Genomic DNA, 19,680 nt, shown 5'->3' with positions numbered 1-19,680 from the left:
GAGGTGCTCCAGCCCTCTGACCACCTTCATGGCCCTGCTCTGGACCCGCTCCAACAGCTCCATGTCCTTCCTGTGTCAGGGGCCACAGAACTGAACGCAGTACTCCAGATGGGGCACTGCTACTCCAGAGTAGAAGAGAATAGTCACCTCCCTCGGCCTGCTGGTCACAATTCTCTTGATGCAACCCAGGATACGGCTGGCCTTCTGGGCTGTAAGAACACATTGCCAGCTCATGTTGAGTCCTTCATCAACTGACACCCCCAAATCCTTCTCCTCAGGGCTGCTCTCAAGCCATTCTTCACCCAACCTGTATCTGTACTTGGGATTGCCCAATCCCAGGTGCAGAACCTTCTACTTGACCTTGTTGAACTTCATGAAGTAGGTGTGGGCCATCTCTCAAGCCTATCCAGGTCTCTCTGGATGACATCCTTTTCCTAGGACATGTCAACTGCACCACTCAGATTGGTGTCATCTGCAAACTTGCTGAGTGTGCACTCAATCTCACTGTCCATGTCTCCTACAAAGATATTAAATAGCACTGGTCCCAGCACTGATCCCTGAGGAATGCTTCTCGTCACTGATCTCTGCTTGGACATCACGGCGTTGACCACAACTCTCTGAGTGTGAACCTCCAGGCAATTCCTTGCTGTTCACTGTGTTCACTAGTAGCACTCATTAAAGATATTAACATTGTTATTGCTTCCTGTTCATTACTGTCCCATCTGTGTCTCTCTCCCTCCCCATCCAACAAGTGCTTCACTACAGGGCCTTTACTGTGCCAGTATAGTTTTTTGCACAGCTGCAGTCAGCACAGCAGGATTGAGGGGCTGTTTTAACTGCTATAAAAGCAAACATTTTGCTTTGCTGGATTGATTTTTAGTTGAATCAATGCCTTGGTCTGACTTACAGGGAGAGTAAGTGAACAAATGTTTATGATTACATTACTGTGGGGCAGTAGGCCATGATGTAGGGCAAGAAGAGCTGTAGGGAGCGAGCAGAAGGGCTGGAGGGAATGGCAACGTATTAAGTTGTATTTGCTGCTACATAAACTGCAATTTCAAATTACAGCTTCTGGCTGTATTTTCATAGGTGGCTGCTACTAGAAAGACAGAAGCCTTCCTGTCTTTCCCCTCTTTCATTTCTGTAGCTTCCTTTCTCTCTAGTAATTTCTATTAGCCACCTTCTCCCTTGCTGCAACACAGTCTCATCTCAACAGCTGTATGAACAGTTTTAACTCACTAACTCAGCAGAGAACTTTTTGAACTCTTTTTTTTTTTTTTTTTCCAGCTCTGTTAGCTGTAATTGTGGCCCACATTAATATATGCCAAGTACTAATATTTCTGTCTTATCTCTTCACTTTTCTGCCAGTAGTGTGGAAAAAAGAAAAGCTGCCATAACCATGCCCCGTCCTTGGAGGTGTTCAAGGCCAGGTTGGACGGGGCCCTGGGCAGCCTGGTTTAGCATTAAACGTGGAGGTTGGTGGCCCTGCCTGTGGCAGGGGGTTGGAGATTCATGAGCCTTGAGGTCCCTTCCAACCCTGGCCAGTCTGTGATTCTGTGATTCTTTCTGTGATTCTGTATTAGGAGATTTCCCGCAGATTTCTTTTGAGAGGAAGCCTGCTCTGTTGGTTAAAATGCCAGCCTAGGATTTCACTGCCATATTCAGGTCTGCTCCAGATTATTTGTGTACTCTGGGATAATTCATTTGTGCCACTATTCTTACAGACTCAGTAACTTTTCTTGCCACCAGTTATTTATTTGTTAATATTCTGCATTCTCTGATGTGCTTGTCTGTAGTATCTAACAGAGCAGAAAACTGGATACTAATTGGAATAGTTACTAGTAGTAACTATGTAATATGAAATTAAACTACTAATGCAGTTTTTTATTACCGATTTATTAAATAGTTCATTTCGATTCATCGTGTAGAAAACAAGGAAGGAAGAAAAGGCTTTAGCGCTCGCTTGAACAGCTGCCTCCTGGTAGTAGCCTTTCTCAGCATTTAAATATCTCTAGTGCCATCTTCTGCAGCATAGCGGCATGTCAAGCAAAGTTCTTACTGTTCGCATACCGTGCAGGGTTGTTGCCCCAATAACCTGAACTGGAGGCATTCGTAGCAACTTTTGAGGCTGTGTGAATACAGCTACAGCAGGGTCAAGCTATGTAGCACTTTGATGTGGCTTCTTTATAACTAAAGATGTGCATTGCAGATCAGAGTTGCTTCCATTCACTGCATTTGGAGGCACCAATATGGGATGAGTGATCATCCTCTGTACTGTAAAACAGATGCGTATAGTAGAAGTAGCATGGGGTAAAACTGCTTTTCATCAGCATTCATCTGCAGATCTCTTTCTTTTTTATAGGGCAGCAGCTCAGGTTCAGCCTAAGATTAATATATATCTCCTTAATTTATGAGATCTTTTCACCTTTTATAGACTCTAGTATGTCTAGGGGAGAAAAACACAACTTTTACTCTTTTCTTCTTGTATTCGGCTTCAGATCCTCATCTTCTAGTACACAGCTAACAAATAGCCTGTCATACCTCCTCAGCATGCTTTCATCTTTGGGTTTTCACCAGTACTTAATTGGCCTTTTACTTTTAAAGCTGCACCTTTTAGGTTTACTTGGGGCATTTTGCCTCTCTGCCTCTGAATTTTTCTACAGACATCCCAGAGATTTGCCGACAGTCCAGAGCTGTTCTTCTGTTCCAGAGAGGAATTCTTGGAAAGGAATTTATTAGTGGATGGATGTAGTCCTGTTGTGGGCAGCAACTGCATCAGATTATCCCTATTAGAAGATATATTGGATTCTATCTTCAAAACCTTCTGTGTCAGTGCTGAAAGGCTCCTCTAGAACCTCACTGCTCTTCTAATCAAGAGTGTTTTTCTAACAAAAGAGTTTTAAGGCTAGTCTATACAGCAAGTGGGAAATGCTTCTTAAAATCATCACGATACTGGAAAAGCACTATTGTGGGTTGTGTTGTGGAAACCCAGTGTTTCATGAAGTTAAACCTCTTGGACAGATGATTCTAAGTGATATCTTTCTCTTTCTCTTCCTAGGATCAAGTCTTTCAGCTGAGGGGCTTCACTGAGCGAAGGAAGTTGCAGTGCTGTGAGTGACATGGGCTGCTGGGATTCCCTCCTTTGCTCTCATGCCCCACTGCTCCATGATCCACACTGCAATGCTACTTCCTTTACAGTCATGGCAGCACTGTGTTTTGTGTATATCACTCATCTCTGCTGATAGTCATTTGTCCTTGTGCCACTACTACTCTTAGGTCAACAGAGATCTTTCTAGTGTTTCCAGATGAAAGATTAAGAGGGAGGAACCAAGCATTGCAAAGATCTGGATCCTCTGTTTCCATTTGCCACTAGTCCCCTGCTACACATGGCTATTCAGGGTCTCAAACCTTTTTCTTGAATAGAATCAAAGAATCGTGGAATTGTTTGAGTTGGAAGGGACCTTTAAAAGCCACCTAGTCCAACTCCTCTGCACTGAACAAGGACACCTGTAGGTCCATCAGGTTGCACAGAGCCCAATCCAGCCTGATCTTGAGTGTCTCCAGTGACGGGGCATCCCCCACATCTCCAGGCAACCTGTCAAAAGGCTTCACTATCCTTATCATAAAAAACCTTTTTGCCTCTACATCTCTCCTCTTTTAGTTTGAAACCATTTCCCTTTGTCCTATGACAGCAGATGAGTGTGTTCTCTTCTTTCTTATAGTCCCACTTTAGATACTGGAAGGCCACTATCAGGTGTCCCCAGAGCCTTCTCTCCTCTGGACTGAAGTTTTTTGTTATGACCTTGTGTAGTTGAGTTTTCAGCTCTCTGACTGTAGAGTGGCTACCAACTGAAACTTACATGGAAATGCCAATAAAGACATTCTGCCTAATGTTTTCTTTTCTCAGGATAATAGTCAAGAACATAAAAAAGCTGAACCAAAACATAGAGATGGTAATGTTTTTGAGCACCAATGCTGAAAATACCAAGAACCACCTGCAAATTATTTGGACTATTCCGAGCATTGCTGCAATAAATCAAGTTCTTCAAATGTCATGTGCACGGCAGCATGACAGATATTCTTGTCTGAGAAAAAGCACTTCTTAAAATATTGCTCATAATGTCTTCTATTCCTAACATAGACTCAATCAAGGGTATAGATTCTCAGTCAGGGATCCTGCTTTAGCAGGGGTTGGACTGGAGGATCTCTGGAAGTTGCCTTCCAATCCCTATGACTGTGATTCTGTGAAAACCTGGACTCTTGTCATTTGTAGAATGTGAGGGGCCTCTTGAAATAATGCAAGGGACTGTGACGTATTGCTGCTTCCTTTCTACCTATGGAATGATCTGGCCTGATGTGAGAGCGTTAACTGCAGCCGGTGAAGCACAACTTGCGTTGCTGGCAGCCCTGTGGGGCTCCAGGGTCTGAGGAAAAGAAAAACAAACTCCTTTGTGCAAATACCCGATTTAAGAAGTATCTGACACCGCACGGAAGGCAGCGCAGATTCCCCCCTGCAAGGTCTGCGGGCAGTAAAAGTGCCGCGTAAGAGCCCCTCACGGCATCCAATCTCCTCCGGCCGCTGCACGCGGGTACGCGAGGCCGCCACTGGGCGGCGCTGCTCCGCCCCCCCAGGGCCGCGTGCCCGGCGCCCGCCGAAGAGCCGTGCCGGAGGGGCGCCGTGGGCTGCCGCCGGCCCGAGCGCAGCCGGGCTGCAGGCAGGGCGCGGCCGCCCCGCCGGGCACCCGCAGCCTCCGACGCCTCCCGAGTGAAGCTTTGCGGGCTTGTTTTCCCCAGAGTTAAACGAGCTGTGAGCGAACGCTGTCCGGACTCACCAGAACGAGCTGAGCTTTTGCTACTCCCAATAGCACTCACTGCTCCCGCAACGCGTAAGTAGAGCGCAGCGGGCGGGTGCCCCGCTTTGGGGACGGAGCGGCCATCTCAGCCTCTCAGCCGTGCCCCGTGCTGACGGAGGCATCGCGGGCCGGCGATCTGTCCCCGCGCTCACCGGCGGGACGGAGCCTGGCGCCCGAACCTCCCTCAGCACCTCGGGAATGCAGCGGAGGGAGGCGCCGGGTGCTCCGAGATGGTCACGGCTCCTGCCCGCCCCACTGTGCGTGTGTAGGGAATGGCATTCCTTCCCCAAGGAATTCACATTTGAGCACTGATGCGCATTTCGAGCCAGTTTCAGGCTAGGAGTCGAATGAACTCCCAATACAAAGCACAGACGGATTTGCTTCCAGCCTTGTAAGAGGCGCCTCGCGGGAGGACAGCGCGGACCGAGTGACCCAAGGCGCCTCTGACTTTCTCAGGGTGAGCTCCGTGCCTGCCTGACCGTGGGCTGCTGCCCCAGCCAAGGGACAGCAGCGTGCTGACCTCCGCCAGGCCGCGCGGGGAATGAGCTTCTGCCTCGCTCCTTGGTTCGAGAGGTACCAAAAACGTGCCAGTTCCTCCCGTGTTCACTGAGGTCTCAAAGGAGATGGAAAGTGTTTGAAATGAGTGAACGTTCCTTGGAATTCTTTGAAAATTTGATGAGGCAAACGTTTGCCAGTGTTAGCAGAATGAAAAGTTGTCTTTTTTTTTTTTTTCCTGTAGGAAAAATTAAAAAAAAAAAAAAAAAAGAAAAAGAAAAAAAAGAAAGAAAGAAAGAAAGAAAAAAAGAAAGAAAGAAAGAAGGTATCAGAAAGATATTTGAATCCATTCCTGACTTGCTGAGGAAATCACATTAGTACAAGATGTTATTAGGAGTCCTGCACGTGAGTTAGTTGTGTAAGAATCTGGCACAGATATGAACAAGGAATTGAACTGAGTAGGCAAAGCTGCTTGAGTTTCCCTTTAAAGGAATTTTAAAGGGAGAAGGAAAAATCTCTCTGGAGCATTTCAGAATTAAACAAGAAAAACAAACTTTCTTGATTTTTGATAGTGCAGAAAAGTTCTTTAAGAAGTTTGAAGAGGATATCTGGCACTGCCTCCCCTGCAGTTACCGTAACTTGTGTGAAGTGCCCTCTCATTTCAACCTGTCTATTGGGTGCCTGCTGCTCTATAGTGGAAAAGGGTCTTGAATCTTTAAACTGGCAGCTAAGCTCCTCTTTCCCTTGTAACTCTGGCGCGGGGGGTGGGACGCTCCTTACTGTGCAGTTTTTGGATCCGTGTGGCTGATGCTGTGTGGACACTTGGCAGATCTGTCTCATTCACGCTCCACTCACTCGCGATGTAGGGACTGTCCCCTTCATGCTCGACGGCCATTCCTAGTGCCCCGGTAGCTCCATACTCTCCTCACCTTTCAGTGTTTTGTTGGTAAGTCACTGTCTTTTAATTCCAAAGTAGAGCTCTAAGGTGGCATTTTAGTATGCTGGGAAAGGAAATGGGTTACTTTTTGTTGCTGTTTTTCTCCTGTGAGCAATGAATCAGAGCAGAGGTTTGCTATGCCAGGGAACAGAGCAGTTCTGCAGGTGGAGTGTCTCTCCCGGGTCAGCTCCTTGCGCTTTTCCTTCACTCGAGCCAAACTGTCACTGAAGTCCAGAGGTTTTTTAAGGGAAAGGCTCCATTATGTTTAAGGCAGGGGATTCATTTCTCACAAGTTTTTAAAGTGTAATGGAGGTGATTGTAGATGCCTCTCAAAGTGTTACAGGTGCATGAAGAAAGGTGTTTTTCAAGCCTTCATTAAAAATGAGTTTATAAAGCCAATAATGAAACCTCAGCTGTTATTTCACATTTGTATGTGTACAAGACCAAATGCCATTAGGTTTCACTGAAAATTACAGCAGCTCATTCTCTCCCTTCACATTTTCCAAACATGGTCCACTGCAAACTTTGTGCAAGGTGACATCTTTTCCTTTACTATAATTTACTATAAAAGATAATTTACTGTAAAAACAAGGAAATATTGCAAGTTATGTTTTCTCTTTTAGCAGCATTTTTTTCCCTCATACTGGTTTATGAAGTGTACATAATTTTGGATATAAAAACAAATCCCAAGATATTATAGACTATCAGAAGAAATGAAACGTGGACTGAATTTAAGAAACTGAACCGTGTTCTAGCAGAGATGCATTAGTCTCAAAATAATTGCTAAAGGCATTTTTCTAGATTTGACAGCTTTATGAAAACATAAGTAGAGCAGGTGCCACAGTATGGAAATATACATAGCACAGCTATGGAATCATTTATACATCATTTATATATATATATGTATTGCATGCATGTGTATATATACGTACACAAGCATATGTAAGAGTAAAATCAGAAGTAATTAAAATGCCATATTCCATAAATAGATACTTTAGATGATGAACCTCTTCTGTGGCAGGATCAGAAATACAAATAGAAATAATAGCTGGCAAGTTTATAGATGCCAGATTATCTGTCTTCTGTAGATGGATACATTTGACATCACAGCTTTGAAAATACATTCTCTCTCTTGCTCATTCCCTTTATCACACACAAACGCACACAGCATCCACAAAGCCAATTTTACTTATACTGAGCTTGTTAGCTAATGGTAGAATATTAATTCTGACGTGTAATTCCGTTCAATTTTTAATGAATTGCCTGTTTTTCAGTATTTGTCTTAATGGGGACAAGATGTAGCGGAGGGTTGTTAGGGTAGCATGGTCAGATTGCAGTTGGACTTAATGATCTTTAAGGTTTTTTTTTCCACCTGAGCAGTTCTATGATTGTATGATTTTTAACTGACACAACAAATATATATAACTGCCAGTTGTTATGAAATGATCCCAAGATAGGTAGCTTGCTTTTCATAGCACTGAATCAGAGTTCTCTATCATTCCTTGCAAGTAGTTTTTCTTGAATTTCATTTTTTTATCTGTATTTTTTCCAACTACGAAAAGAAAAAGAGCTCTCCCTTTGCAAACAGTATGTGAGACTAGAGTTAAACAGTTTCCTGTCTCTGTATTTGAAAGCACAATCAGCAGTGCTGGAAGTAGTCCTGTTAAAGTGAAGTTTAGCACTGCAGAGGTAGCCTGGAAGTGTTCTCAGCTGAAATAGTGCCTGTTTGAATATGATGCAGGTATTTTGTTGTTGGACCTAATGGTGATAGCTCAAATAAAACTCTGTGAGCTTTGTGAGCCCTTGGGTTAAGTCTGATGTCATTTAATCATTTTTTATATCAAAGCACTCCTTTAAAGTGTCTGTTATTTTCATATGAGTTGCACTGGCTTTAAGAATTGCTCGCTGGAGAATATATTGACACTGAAAGAAGATAAAAGACTTGGATCTCTGCAATCTCTCCAGCCACTGGAGATAAGTATCTTTTCATTTTATTTAAGAAGCCTCCCCAAGAACATTACGACAGAGCTGAACTGAGCATATCTTCAACTGCTTTGGAGTAAAAAAGGTTACAAAATGAATGAATCATTCCCTGAAAAATTAATACTTCTCGAGGTTAAAATTCCTTCTCCATCCAAAATATTACACCTCCCATAAAATTAAAATTGAAAAACATAAAAGCATATTTAATTAGAATTAAAGAAATAGAGTATCCTATCAATGTTTATGTAGTCTTGAGTTAGTATTTTGAAGGGCAAAAACACATTCTTTAAAAACACCTTGAATTTATTAAAATAAAATAAAATATAATGAAAATTAGGTTAGGATCAGGAACTACACAAAGTCAACATTTCCTTGTTAATAACTTAACTGGCTATTTATCATGCTGTACTGCAAAAGGAATTCCATAATATCAAAGGCAACATTATTGCAGGATATCAAAGATCTACTCTGTTGTGGATAGGGTTTTTGTTGAACTAACTTTGTTGGGATAAGAAGTGTTTCAGCACTCTAGGATTTCCAAAAATGTTGCTTTTTGTGTGGAAATACACTGTTGTGCATTTACAGGTATCTGACTTCCTCATAGTAAAATTAAGTTGCACAAAAAGTAACTAAAAAGTTGCACAAAAAGTAACTAAATGACTGTCATTACCTTAACTAACAGCTCGAAAGAAAATGACTGACTTTGGAAATGTTCCCTTTTGAATTTCAGTGACACTGTTGTTGGAAATCACAATAAGTTAAATACCAATAATAGTGACTTCTGCACGTAATGATGAACTCCTCTTCTTGGGAACTGTAGCACACAGGTACTTAAACAAAAAAAGTGTATGCAAGTGAAAAGAGTGAAGTGTCATTTGATTACGCTAATGAAAGTATGTTGAGATTTTTAAAGAAAATAAAGGCATAATCTTTTCTGATAGTGATTTTATTTGTTTACTTATTTGCATCTAGATTGTTGTATCTGAACTATAAATATTAAACATTTCTGAAAGTGCCAAAAGTAAAGTGTATTTGTGTTTGTTAGGTGAACAAAATGTACTTCTTACGTGGATTTCACTCAGCAACAGCCAGAAGTGATATCAGCAGTTTATAGCTTGTTTCTCAACTGAAAATAGCTAGCAAGAATCGTACTCAAAAAATACAGTCTTGTATTTCAAGCCTTTCCAAATGATAATTACATCAAGTTCATACTTCATTTCTTTGTGCATAGCTGCTGAAGTGCCCTGAGCTGCTGTTTTTTAAATAATTTTATTGGTGTTTCAGTAGATGTGGCTCAGTAACCACAAATGACAGGACAGGGGAACAACAGTATAGAAACCTTTAAACCATTCCTCTTCATATTTATCATTTTCCCCAATATTTCTAATTATTCAGTAATTCTCTCTTTTTAAACATGAGTAGACTTGGAGAGCATGCTTGTTGATGTGCACATTCCAGAATTGAACTGCAAATGTTACAGATTCTGAATCAGAATTTTTGTGTTTGTACAGCATTAAAATGGCAGAGACTTGAGACATTATTGGCCTCTTGAGTGCTATAATAATTAAGTCCTGATGGCAAATAAGTGACTTTGTATCATGCCACGATAAAGGTGCAGTCATATTATAATTAGAATATTCTGATTAATTGAACTAATTTCCACCTGATCTTTCCTAAAAATAGGCAAGAGCATTTAGAGGCACTTCAGGTGAAATTCTAACTCTGAATCTGTCTTGCTGGCCACTCTGTACAGACATTTACAGCTGCACTGGCTGGTGGAGGCACTAAACATCCTGCTTCTGCATTTCCCACAGCCCATGGCTGCATGGGACCTGAGGTTAGCTCTGAAGGCAGTGCTTCCCATTTATTTCCATGGAAATGACAACGGATACGTAGAGCACAATAACAGTACTTGATGGAACATATTCTCAGCTACAAAAAACTATTTTTCAACATAGTCAGCACCATGAGCTAGGCATTTTCACCAGCAGTGAACCAAAAGCCTTCATGCTGCACTGGGAAAAATCTGCATGGCTGTTGCTGGTGCTGCTGAAATGCAGCACCCACTGCCTCACTGTGCTCACGTCCACTGTTTGGTTTTCGTACACATTCAGCAAGCATTGATGAATGTCAGTGGGTGCCAGTTTTCCACATGGGGGAATTCTGTTCCACACCCTTCCTTCATATGTGGCTTCCATGCCAGATGCCGTTCTGTCAGACAGCCCCTCTGCTGCCATCTGTCATACAGCAACAACACGTAATGGAAAACTGGTGGGAAGGTTCAGCCTCTACTGCCATCCCACCAACATCTGCCTCTCATGTTATGAGCCAAAAAAGTGAAATAGAATGCATTACTTTTGAAGCAGCCCAAAGTAATTTGGAACACATCTGTGCAATATTCTGCAAAAGGGAGTACGTCTAAATGTCAGTTACGGGGGAACAAGCTGTTCTGCTTCAGCGTTGTGTAATAACAATATTTTTTAACATCGCTCTAATGTTCTTATTGCAGGTTAGAAATCTGAAACAATGGGTGACTGGAGTTTTCTGGGGAGGCTGCTAGAGAACGCGCAGGAGCACTCCACAGTGATTGGCAAGGTTTGGCTGACAGTACTGTTCATCTTCAGGATACTGGTGCTGGGGGCTGCCGCTGAGGAAGTCTGGGGAGACGAGCAGTCAGACTTTACGTGCAACACTCAGCAACCTGGTTGCGAAAATGTTTGCTATGACAAAGCCTTCCCCATTTCTCATATCCGCTTCTGGGTGCTGCAGATCATTTTTGTCTCCACTCCAACCCTCATCTACCTGGGCCACGTGCTGCACATTGTACGCATGGAGGAGAAGAGGAAAGAAAAAGAAGAGCTGAAAAAGAGGGGAAATGTCAAAGAGAACAACTATCCAGGAGCAGCAACATCTGGTGGTGGTAGTAGAGGAGGCAATAATTTCAAGGATCCTCCTATGAAAATGGGAAAGGAGAAGCTTCCGATCCGTGATGAGCGTGGTAGAATCCGTATGGGAGGTGCTCTGCTCCGTACCTACATCTTCAACATCATTTTCAAGACGCTGTTTGAGGTAGGCTTCATTGTGGGCCAGTACTTCCTTTATGGCTTTGAACTAAAGCCAGTCTACCAATGCAGCCGTCCGCCTTGCCCACACACTGTGGACTGCTTCATCTCACGGCCCACTGAGAAGACAATCTTCATCATCTTCATGTTGGTGGTGGCCTCTGTCTCCCTGCTGCTGAACATGCTTGAGATATATCACTTGGGGTGGAAGAAGCTGAAGCAGGGCATGACAAGCCAGTACAGCCTTGAGATGCCTGTTACAACGCTGGCACCGGTCATGGTAACAGGAGAATCCAAACCAGTTTCCCTGCCACCACCAGCACCGCCAGTGGTGGTAACGACCACTGCACCTGCTCCTGTTCTGCCTGACACGCGTGCTGTCACACCGCTGCTGGCTCCGGTGACCATGGCACCCTACTATGCTGCAGCTGCTCCTAGGGCACGGCCCCCCTCCAACACTGCCTCCATGGCAAGCTACCCTGTAGCTCCACCAGTTCCAGAGAACAGGCACCGTGCTGTCACCCCTACGCCTGTCTCCACTCCTGTCACCATCCCAACTCCCATCCCCGCACCCACACCAGCTGTCATCAACTACTTCAACAGCAAAAGCAATGCCCTGGCAGCCGAGCAGAACTGGGTCAATATGGCAGCTGAGCAGCAAGGCAAGGCACCCTCCAGCTCAGCGGGTTCCTCCACCCCTAGCAGCGTCCGGCATCCTCTTCCAGAGCAGGAAGAGCCCCTGGAGCAGCTTCTCCCACCCCCAGCTGGGCCACCCATCTCCACAGCCAACAGTGGCAGCAGCACCAGCTTGAGCGGAGCAAGTGGAAGCAAGTGGGATGTGGAAGGCGAGGAGGAGCTGGCAGAGGAACGGCCCATCTCAGCCACCTGCACCACCGTGGAGATGCATGAGCCACCGCTGCTTGTAGACACACGGCGTTTGAGCAGGGCCAGTAAGTCGAGCAGCAGCAGAGCCAGGTCAGATGACTTGGCCGTGTAGTGCAATTACCGCTGTGCAGCGGAGCAGGTGGCTGAAGGCAGAGTGGGCAGGGGACCTTCCCCAGAGAGGCCAGGCCTGGCACGGGTGGGAAGGCCTGGGTTTCAACTTTGATGCTTGCTGTTTTTGCACTCTGTGAGTTGTAGTGGGGAAAAATAGCAACGTTTTCTAATAGGTCAGGGGTGGCCAAAGCGCAGCCCGTAGGCCAGGGGACCAATCCTGCTCTCTTTAATGTCCATGGCAGATCTCCCAAGGGCAGCCACAGTGGAGGCCTGCAGAGGTAACAGGTGGTGATTGTAGCAAGTCAAGTGCCCTGAGGCTGACTTTCATTTGAGCAAAATGTTCCTATCCCTACTGCCCACGTGCCTGCCATCATCTCCTTCATGCCCTTGTCTTCACTTCCAGCCTTTTCACATAAGCTCTGTGTGAGCAGATGCTATGACTTATTTTCTTCCTTTTAAATCCCGTGTAGCCCAATGGCAAACATCAGGATGGCACGCTGCCTGTTGGCACCTGTCATCTCTATGGACCAACTTGCCATATTAAAGACCAAGGCCACTGCAGTCTCTTCCATATAACGCAACTTAAGGAAGCCTTTGTGTTCATGGCAAATTGCCAACGTGGTCCTCTTGGCTGGGCAAAATTTAGGTAACCCCTGTAGTAGATTTTATCATTTTGAGGTTCATCTTTCTATTTTTTTTTTCCTTTTTATTTTTTAACTCTTGACCTGTTAAGAAGTGTTCGGTTTGACCTTCTATCCAGTGTTTGCCAACAATGATCACATCATGTTTTGAAGCCCACATATATATTTGAGCATGCTTGATTATAATTTTAGATGACTTCTGAAATTGCTTAGAAGAGGACAGGAATGTAAACCATACACCTCAGAAATGATTACACAGAACAATTTCTCTTCAGAAAGCAAGGATTATGGTTTCAGTACATTGTGGCCCTATATGTTGCCCATGGATAATCAGTAGGATGAAGTAGAGCTCTGCATTTTAGACTATTAGTTACCAGCTTAAGTTTGTTGGAAGAAAGCTATTTAGAAGTAAACTTGAGTGCATATTTTTAAGTATTTGAACATTTCTAGAGTAATTTTGATCTGTAGATTTAAAGTTAATTGACTGTGTACTTACTCATTTTAGTTTGATTTTTGATCTTACAAGAAAATGTAAGGGGAAGGAAACTTAACTAATGGTGACGAAGACCCAAACCAACATTTCCTGTTATGATCTACCCTGTCCCTTAACAGAAATATGTAGTGTCTGAGAAGTCTGTAAAAACAGATTTAGACAATGTTATGTTGCAGAAAAGGTGGCTAAAATATCTGGGCAACATGCTGATGGGTCTGTATTGACCCCACTGAAGTCACTTGCAGAATTTCCATTCATTTTAACAAGGAGCAAGGTTTGGCGATGGAACTTGCAGGCCGTATTCAGTCAGAACTAAAATTCACATGGAGTTTTGGGAGCCAGAACGAGTGTAGATTTGGGGCCTTCTATAAAGACTTTAAAATCCTGCTTTTGAAAATTGTAAACTTCTCTTAAAAATGAGTGGAGGAAACTACTGGGTATTTTTTTCTAAGGTGCAGCTTTCTTTTTAACTGGCTTAATCCTTCATTTCAACGTAACAAATGCTCTTACAGAAATTAGTCAGAATTTTGAATTCCTGAGCAGGCTTGTGAGAGTTTGGGTACAAAGAAATGCAGGATTAGGTTCAACTTCTGTTCTAAGCAAAATCCAAAATAAATGAAGCACAGAGTCAGTCTTTTTGCTGCTGTAAATTGGAAGTACTGTAATTGGAGAAGAACAACCAAACACACTGGGATAACCCTTCACATGTTGGAAGTATTTGGCCTGGCAGTGCAACCCTTACTCAGGCAAAGCAGGGTCATCCTGTAGCAAACAGCTAAGTTGCCAGTTACTTTGCTGTTAGATGTTTTCTGGAATGTGTTTGTTTTATTCAACAGTTAAAATGTTCCCACCACTCAAGCTTGAAGTGGTCTGCTTTTGAATAGACACAAGGATTTTCTCTTGGTCAGAGATGCTGTTCTGCAGCCCCTGGGCATGCTGTCTCATGACTTCATTGACCAGCTTGTAGTAAACCAGGTGAGAAGTCTTTTTTGATGCCACTGATCTCGAGGCAGACACTTCATTGAGAGTCAATATACAGTGGTATAGTAAAGACATCTACTGTTAGTGTTCAGCTTGAAGCATTCACTCTTGGATTTTCTGTTATAAGCCATTAAAACCCTTTCTATAAGAAAACCCAAAGTTGAATCCCACTTTCTATTGTATCCATGTAACTGTGCTGAACTTAATGAAAGTTGATGAAATTGCCTCATTGTAAAACAAAAGGCAGAGTTTAGCACTCAAAAATTATGGACTCATTAGTAGAGGTTTGTAGTAGAGGTTTTTTTGAGTTGAGGTAAATGTCAAATAATTAGACTGCTGAAATAATGAAATATGCATCTCTGCATATTAGTTCATCAAAATTCATTGGCTGGATTTTCCTTTCTTTCGTACTTCTGGAGAATGAAGTCGAAGTCCTTCTGGAGTGTATTTCCAGACCACCTGGGAAATGTGGTTTTTTGTTTTTTTCTTTAATATTGAGGCCCGAGAGCAAAACTGACTTTCTGTTGATGGAGCCCTGTATCTTGCAGTCCTTAACTTAGTGCAGCCCCTACAGAGTGAGTCCTGCAGTACTGCATCCATACTGTATATAAAATGAGAGCAGAGATATTTTTAACTTAGGATCAACTGATACCTTCTGAATTAACATGTGGTTAGACCTGCAGAGATTTCAGGTGCTTTTGTGGAATATGTGGTATTTTCAGGCGGAGTAATTACTGGAAAGATGTAAAAGATCTTTTTTTCTCTTTTTTCTTTTTCTTTCTTTTTTTTTTTTTTTTCCCCTGTAAGGTTCAGGGGGAGCAATGTAACTCTTATACAACCCGAAGAGAAATTTGACAGCAGCCTCCACATCAAAGCAGAGCTTGTCTGAGAAAGCAAATCTACAACTTAAAGGTTGTGCTTTTAAAATCAGCTTGTTTAATATCCACCAAATATTTCTACAGTCTTAAGCTTGTTGGTTAGCTACAATTCATTTAGAGTCCACTAATTGTTCCTTCTTTGAAGCCCAGGTAATCGTTTGAGCAGAGCTCCCCTTCAGTGCTTACCACTCCTTTTAGTTGTTGTGTCACATCTGAGATCAGATTTGTTGAAAAAAGTCTCATTAATGTGGCAGAATTTTAATTAATCTTTACTTATGAATTTTCACTGAATTCACATACATGGTAAAGCAGAAGGACCAAGCTCTTGGTCGAATGCAGTGTTAACATAGGACTGTAGCTCTTAATTTGGAACTAATGGAAAACAGGATAAGATCTAATTCTTTGCACTTTGCTTTCCCAAGTAAGAATTACAGATAGAAACTATTTAGTGTCTAATAAGACATCTTCAGAACGTAACTATTGGCTGGTGTATCAAAAGGTGAGTGTTACAATGATTTAAGGTATTTGCCCTGTTTTGGTACTAAAAGCAGATTAATTACCCTCCTTCCATAGTTCTAGGAAAAATGTACAAACACCAACTAACTCACAGAACAGACTGTCAGTACTATCTGATAATTTTCAAGTTGTTTACTCTTATACATTAATTAACTCCAAAGAAGGAGCTGATAGCAAATAATACTTTGATTTAGCTTGGTCATGCAGGAGTTTGAAAACAAAATCCTGAAAGATTGTATTCACACCCATAAACCAGTTATTGCAGAAGTGGAACAGAATCATGCCTGATATTAAGAAAAGTGAAAAAAAAAAAGTAACCACTAATTTTTACTCTTTGAATAGAATCACTGTGGAAAGATTGTTTTGCCTTAAACATAGTTAAAAAAATAAAGGTTAAGTCAACTATGAAAAAGAAGAAAAGCAACAACAACAACAAATACTTTTTGGACAAGTTACAGGTGTGTGATGAGCTGCTCTTTTTCCAGTAAGACATCTCACTGTTACTAACTGACCCTGCTTTGAGCAACAGGGTTGGACTGGATGGCTTGCAGAAGTGCCTTCCAACCACAGTGATTACATGGAACATATTCACCAAATTGCTGGTTGCAGAAGTACATTTTTTCACAATAATTTTACAAAGATGTAAGAAAAATCTATCTGTACTGTACATAAATGCATGGCTTCTTTGCTGTGGGCACAGATGTTCTGTTTTCTGTCACTGAGCTTTTTTAATTAGTGCAGCTGTGAGTTAATAGAAAAGAAAGTCAAGTACAATTTAAAACCACACATTTCTTCCCTTTGTGTTCTGATTAAATGAAAACAGCCTGCCTGAACTTCCCTTTATTGAAGTGGTGTATTTTTGTCTATGAAAATCCATCTACTGTTTTTTCATAGATAAGAAGGTGCTGCTTGAATTTGTTGATCCAGGCTGCCATTGAAAAAATGTGAACTTCTTGAAAATAGACAGCATGACTGAGAAAGCAGATGAACTATGTTCTTTTCCAGCCTAATTCAGAAACCAGTGGTGTGCAAAGTGGTGCCGGGGGTTGATTTGGCTTGGCATATCTGTCATTTGTGAAGGTGCATGGAGCTAATTAAGTGTCTGACGTTTTGCAGCTCTTGAGATTATTGCCGAGTATGAACACCTAACTAAGTGTATGATCTGTAGAATAACTAAAGCAAGCTTTAAAATTCAGATCAGTACTTGGATCCTCATTCAGTGGCTCATGGGGCTGCCTCAGCTGATGCAGGTTGTTGCATCTCATTGAGCTCCTGTGAGTGGTAGCAGTCTGCAAGAGCAGAGCATTGAGCCCCCAGGTCCTTTATAATTTTTTCAGTACATACAGCAACGTTGTGGATTTGAACAGGCTGGCTTTTTTTCTTTTTTTTCTTTTTATTTTTCCTCCCAAATATTTTTGTTTCATTTACTTTGATTTTTCTTGTGAGAAGTGTGCTCTTGTAATTTTAATTTTCTGAAGTTTACATTCAGTTTTTGATTTCAGATTGCACATTTGGATGAAATTGTTTTCTGAGTTTACATTTGTGCAAGAATTAAAAGAACGACTCTAGCAATATGCTGAACCTAAAAGAGTTTGTCCTACTCTAGCACAGGAACTCTTCAGACATAAGGCAATACCATTAAATAAAATGAAGCCCGATCACTGACCTACCATAACAGTTTTGTCTGCATATTTAAACTATGGGAACTGGTTATATAGGGAGAACGCTATGGAAAAATACACTTCATCACAAACAATTATTACCAATCAATTTAGGGTTCACTATTACTTATATGCCTTTTCGTTTGTGTAGAAGTTCAATGACAGAAATCAGGTGTGGTGGATGTGTTTTAAGAGCAAAATTTACAGCTTGGTTGGAAATTCCAAACAAAACACTTGTGGAGAAATACTGCACTGTTTAAGATATTACCAAAAAGATGAATGTTTCGTTTTCTAGCCAACAATACGGTTCTGAGCCTGCAAATACAATTTCATCTGTCATTTCTACTTGTGCAGATAAGACCAGTAAATGTAATGGGACTATTTGCATAAGCAAAAAACACTGACATGAAAAAAATAAATTGCAGATTTGCATTTTAAGTTTGTTGCAAGATGCCAATCAAATTCCAGAAGCTTCAGTCTTTGAAGAGTTATGCAAGAAATGTGAACATGCTCTAACATGGAGAATATACTTCTATTCCCATTTACACCATATCTCACAGTTAAAAGGTTGTAGAGCACCAGAAAGCTTACTCACTGCTTTCTTGTTGATTACCGGATGTTTGTCATCTACATGACAGAACCAGACAACAAACATGATGAATTTTCTGGACCATCATGGACTTACAATAACAATAAAAGCAGCAAACAATTAAAAGTGCTGTCTTCCAAGAAGTGCCTTGTGTATTAAATTCTGTAAGAAACAAGTTGATGTAGATGTTTATTTACCTCAAATGTTTACAAAATCGTGACTAAATAAACTTTTTGTACCACAGTTTTGTCTCTTTTAGATTAAATTTTCATGCCTCTGTAGATGGTCTTTCAAAATACAGGAGTGACCGAACAGTTAAGCAAAGTCAGTTAGCTCTCTCCCTTTATTCACTTGCTCTGCTGCTTCCCTTCTTCATATGAAGTGCGTGCCGAAGTGAAGCTGTTGGAAAACTGGATGTTGAGACCCTTCTCCACACAGAACTCTCCTGGCTTTAAAGGAAGCTCACAGTCCAGAAGACACAGCTGATCAAGACCTGCACTAGCAATTTCAAGGGGTGAAGTGCTGACCACCTTGAAACTAGTGGGAGGTCCTCCTCTGCCTTCTGCTGAACACAGGTTTCATCCTTGGTTCTTATTTTGATGTATGTGTTTGTCTCATGTTGTTTCAGTAAGGACTTCCATCTTCTCACCAAGTGTTAAATTCACTGCTTTTGACCTGTACAGGCTATTGGACATCTGGCTGATTTGTCTCATAAGGCTGTTGCTACAAATGCACAAGGGATTTTAGTGCTGGCAAAATGGGGCCTTACTGGGGATAATACAGAGTACCATTGTGTTTGAAATCTGCCCCTTGTAGGCAATATTCACAGTTTAGCACACAGAAGCATAACTCAGTTTTGTACTGAAAATGTACAATGTGCTAATGACAAGTTATGTCAAAGTATCACGTAAACCTGTGGAGATGTTTCCAAGAGCTTTTTTGTGAAAAGCAGCAATATGGGCAAGGTTAAGTGACTCCTGTAGAAATCTTAGAACAGGCATAGAGGTTCTGTAAAACTAATTTCTTATACATTGTTTATACACCTATGCCACAGACCTGGGAGGGCAGGATAGTTTCTGTCCTGCAGAACAGAGTGTTCCTTTCTCCTGTGTTAGCACAGTTACTGTAGTACTTTTTGATACCTTCTGTGATCAGGTGATGCCATGTCTGCTTTACATCCTGCAGATCAGATCCACCAGGGTGAGTGAGTAGATGGTGGGAAAGTGAATTAAAAATATGATTTTCCACATGAAAATACATCCCGTACTTCTATACTCCTAGATTAAATACAAACTAAAAAGAAGGGGCAGGCGCTTACAAGCAATTGCATGTTCCCACTTCCCAGTTTGGCAATATTATACTTCCTAAAGATTCTGGCTTTAAGGAATGCTGTGGCCTTCTGAGCAGAGATTAAGGGATAATTATGGTTGAGTTATCCAGCTCCACAGAGGAACCTACTGTTTGCTTTGCATGGCTTATTTAGTGGAGTCTGTTATGAAAATGGAGCACAAAATGCAGAGGTAAGCAGCTGAGGATGATTTGCCTAAGCAAACTTGTTCTTGTTTGAATTAGTCTTGGATAATCTAAGAAAGTAG

At 42.0% G+C, this 19,680-nt stretch overlaps 1 protein-coding gene across 4 annotated transcripts; it reads left to right on the top strand.

The window, feature by feature from the left end:
- Window positions 1-4,701: 4,701 nt before the first annotated feature.
- On the top strand, window positions 4,702-16,212 carry GJA3 (gap junction protein alpha 3). 4 transcript variants are annotated; one of them, XM_052671218.1, is made up of 3 exons: window positions 4,702-4,886; window positions 10,778-12,280; window positions 14,297-16,212. In XM_052671218.1, the coding sequence occupies exons 2-3, from the start codon at window positions 10,795-10,797 to the stop codon at window positions 14,338-14,340; spliced, it is 1,530 nt and encodes a 509-aa protein (XP_052527178.1). In that variant the 5' UTR covers window positions 4,702-4,886; window positions 10,778-10,794; the 3' UTR covers window positions 14,341-16,212. The 4 variants fall into 4 exon arrangements, with proteins under 4 accessions (XP_052527178.1, XP_052527175.1, XP_052527177.1 ...); XM_052671215.1 differs by having other exon boundaries at window positions 10,778-16,212; XM_052671217.1 differs by lacking the exon at window positions 4,702-4,886 and adding an exon at window positions 5,049-5,310 and having other exon boundaries at window positions 10,778-16,212.
- Window positions 16,213-19,680: the final 3,468 nt, after the last annotated feature.

This window comes from Tympanuchus pallidicinctus, unplaced genomic scaffold (assembly GCF_026119805.1).
Source record: "Tympanuchus pallidicinctus isolate F22 unplaced genomic scaffold, pur_lepc_1.0 scaffold11, whole genome shotgun sequence".
In the NCBI taxonomy this organism is placed as follows: Eukaryota; Metazoa; Chordata; class Aves; order Galliformes; family Phasianidae; genus Tympanuchus; species Tympanuchus pallidicinctus.
This window is presented reverse-complemented; position numbering and strand designations above follow the sequence as displayed.

Bases quoted from the DNA above. Each gene is read 5' to 3' on its own strand.
- GJA3 (XM_052671215.1), top strand. From the start codon at position 10,795: ATGGGTGACTGGAGTTTTCTGGGGAGGCTGCTAGAGAACGCGCAGGAG.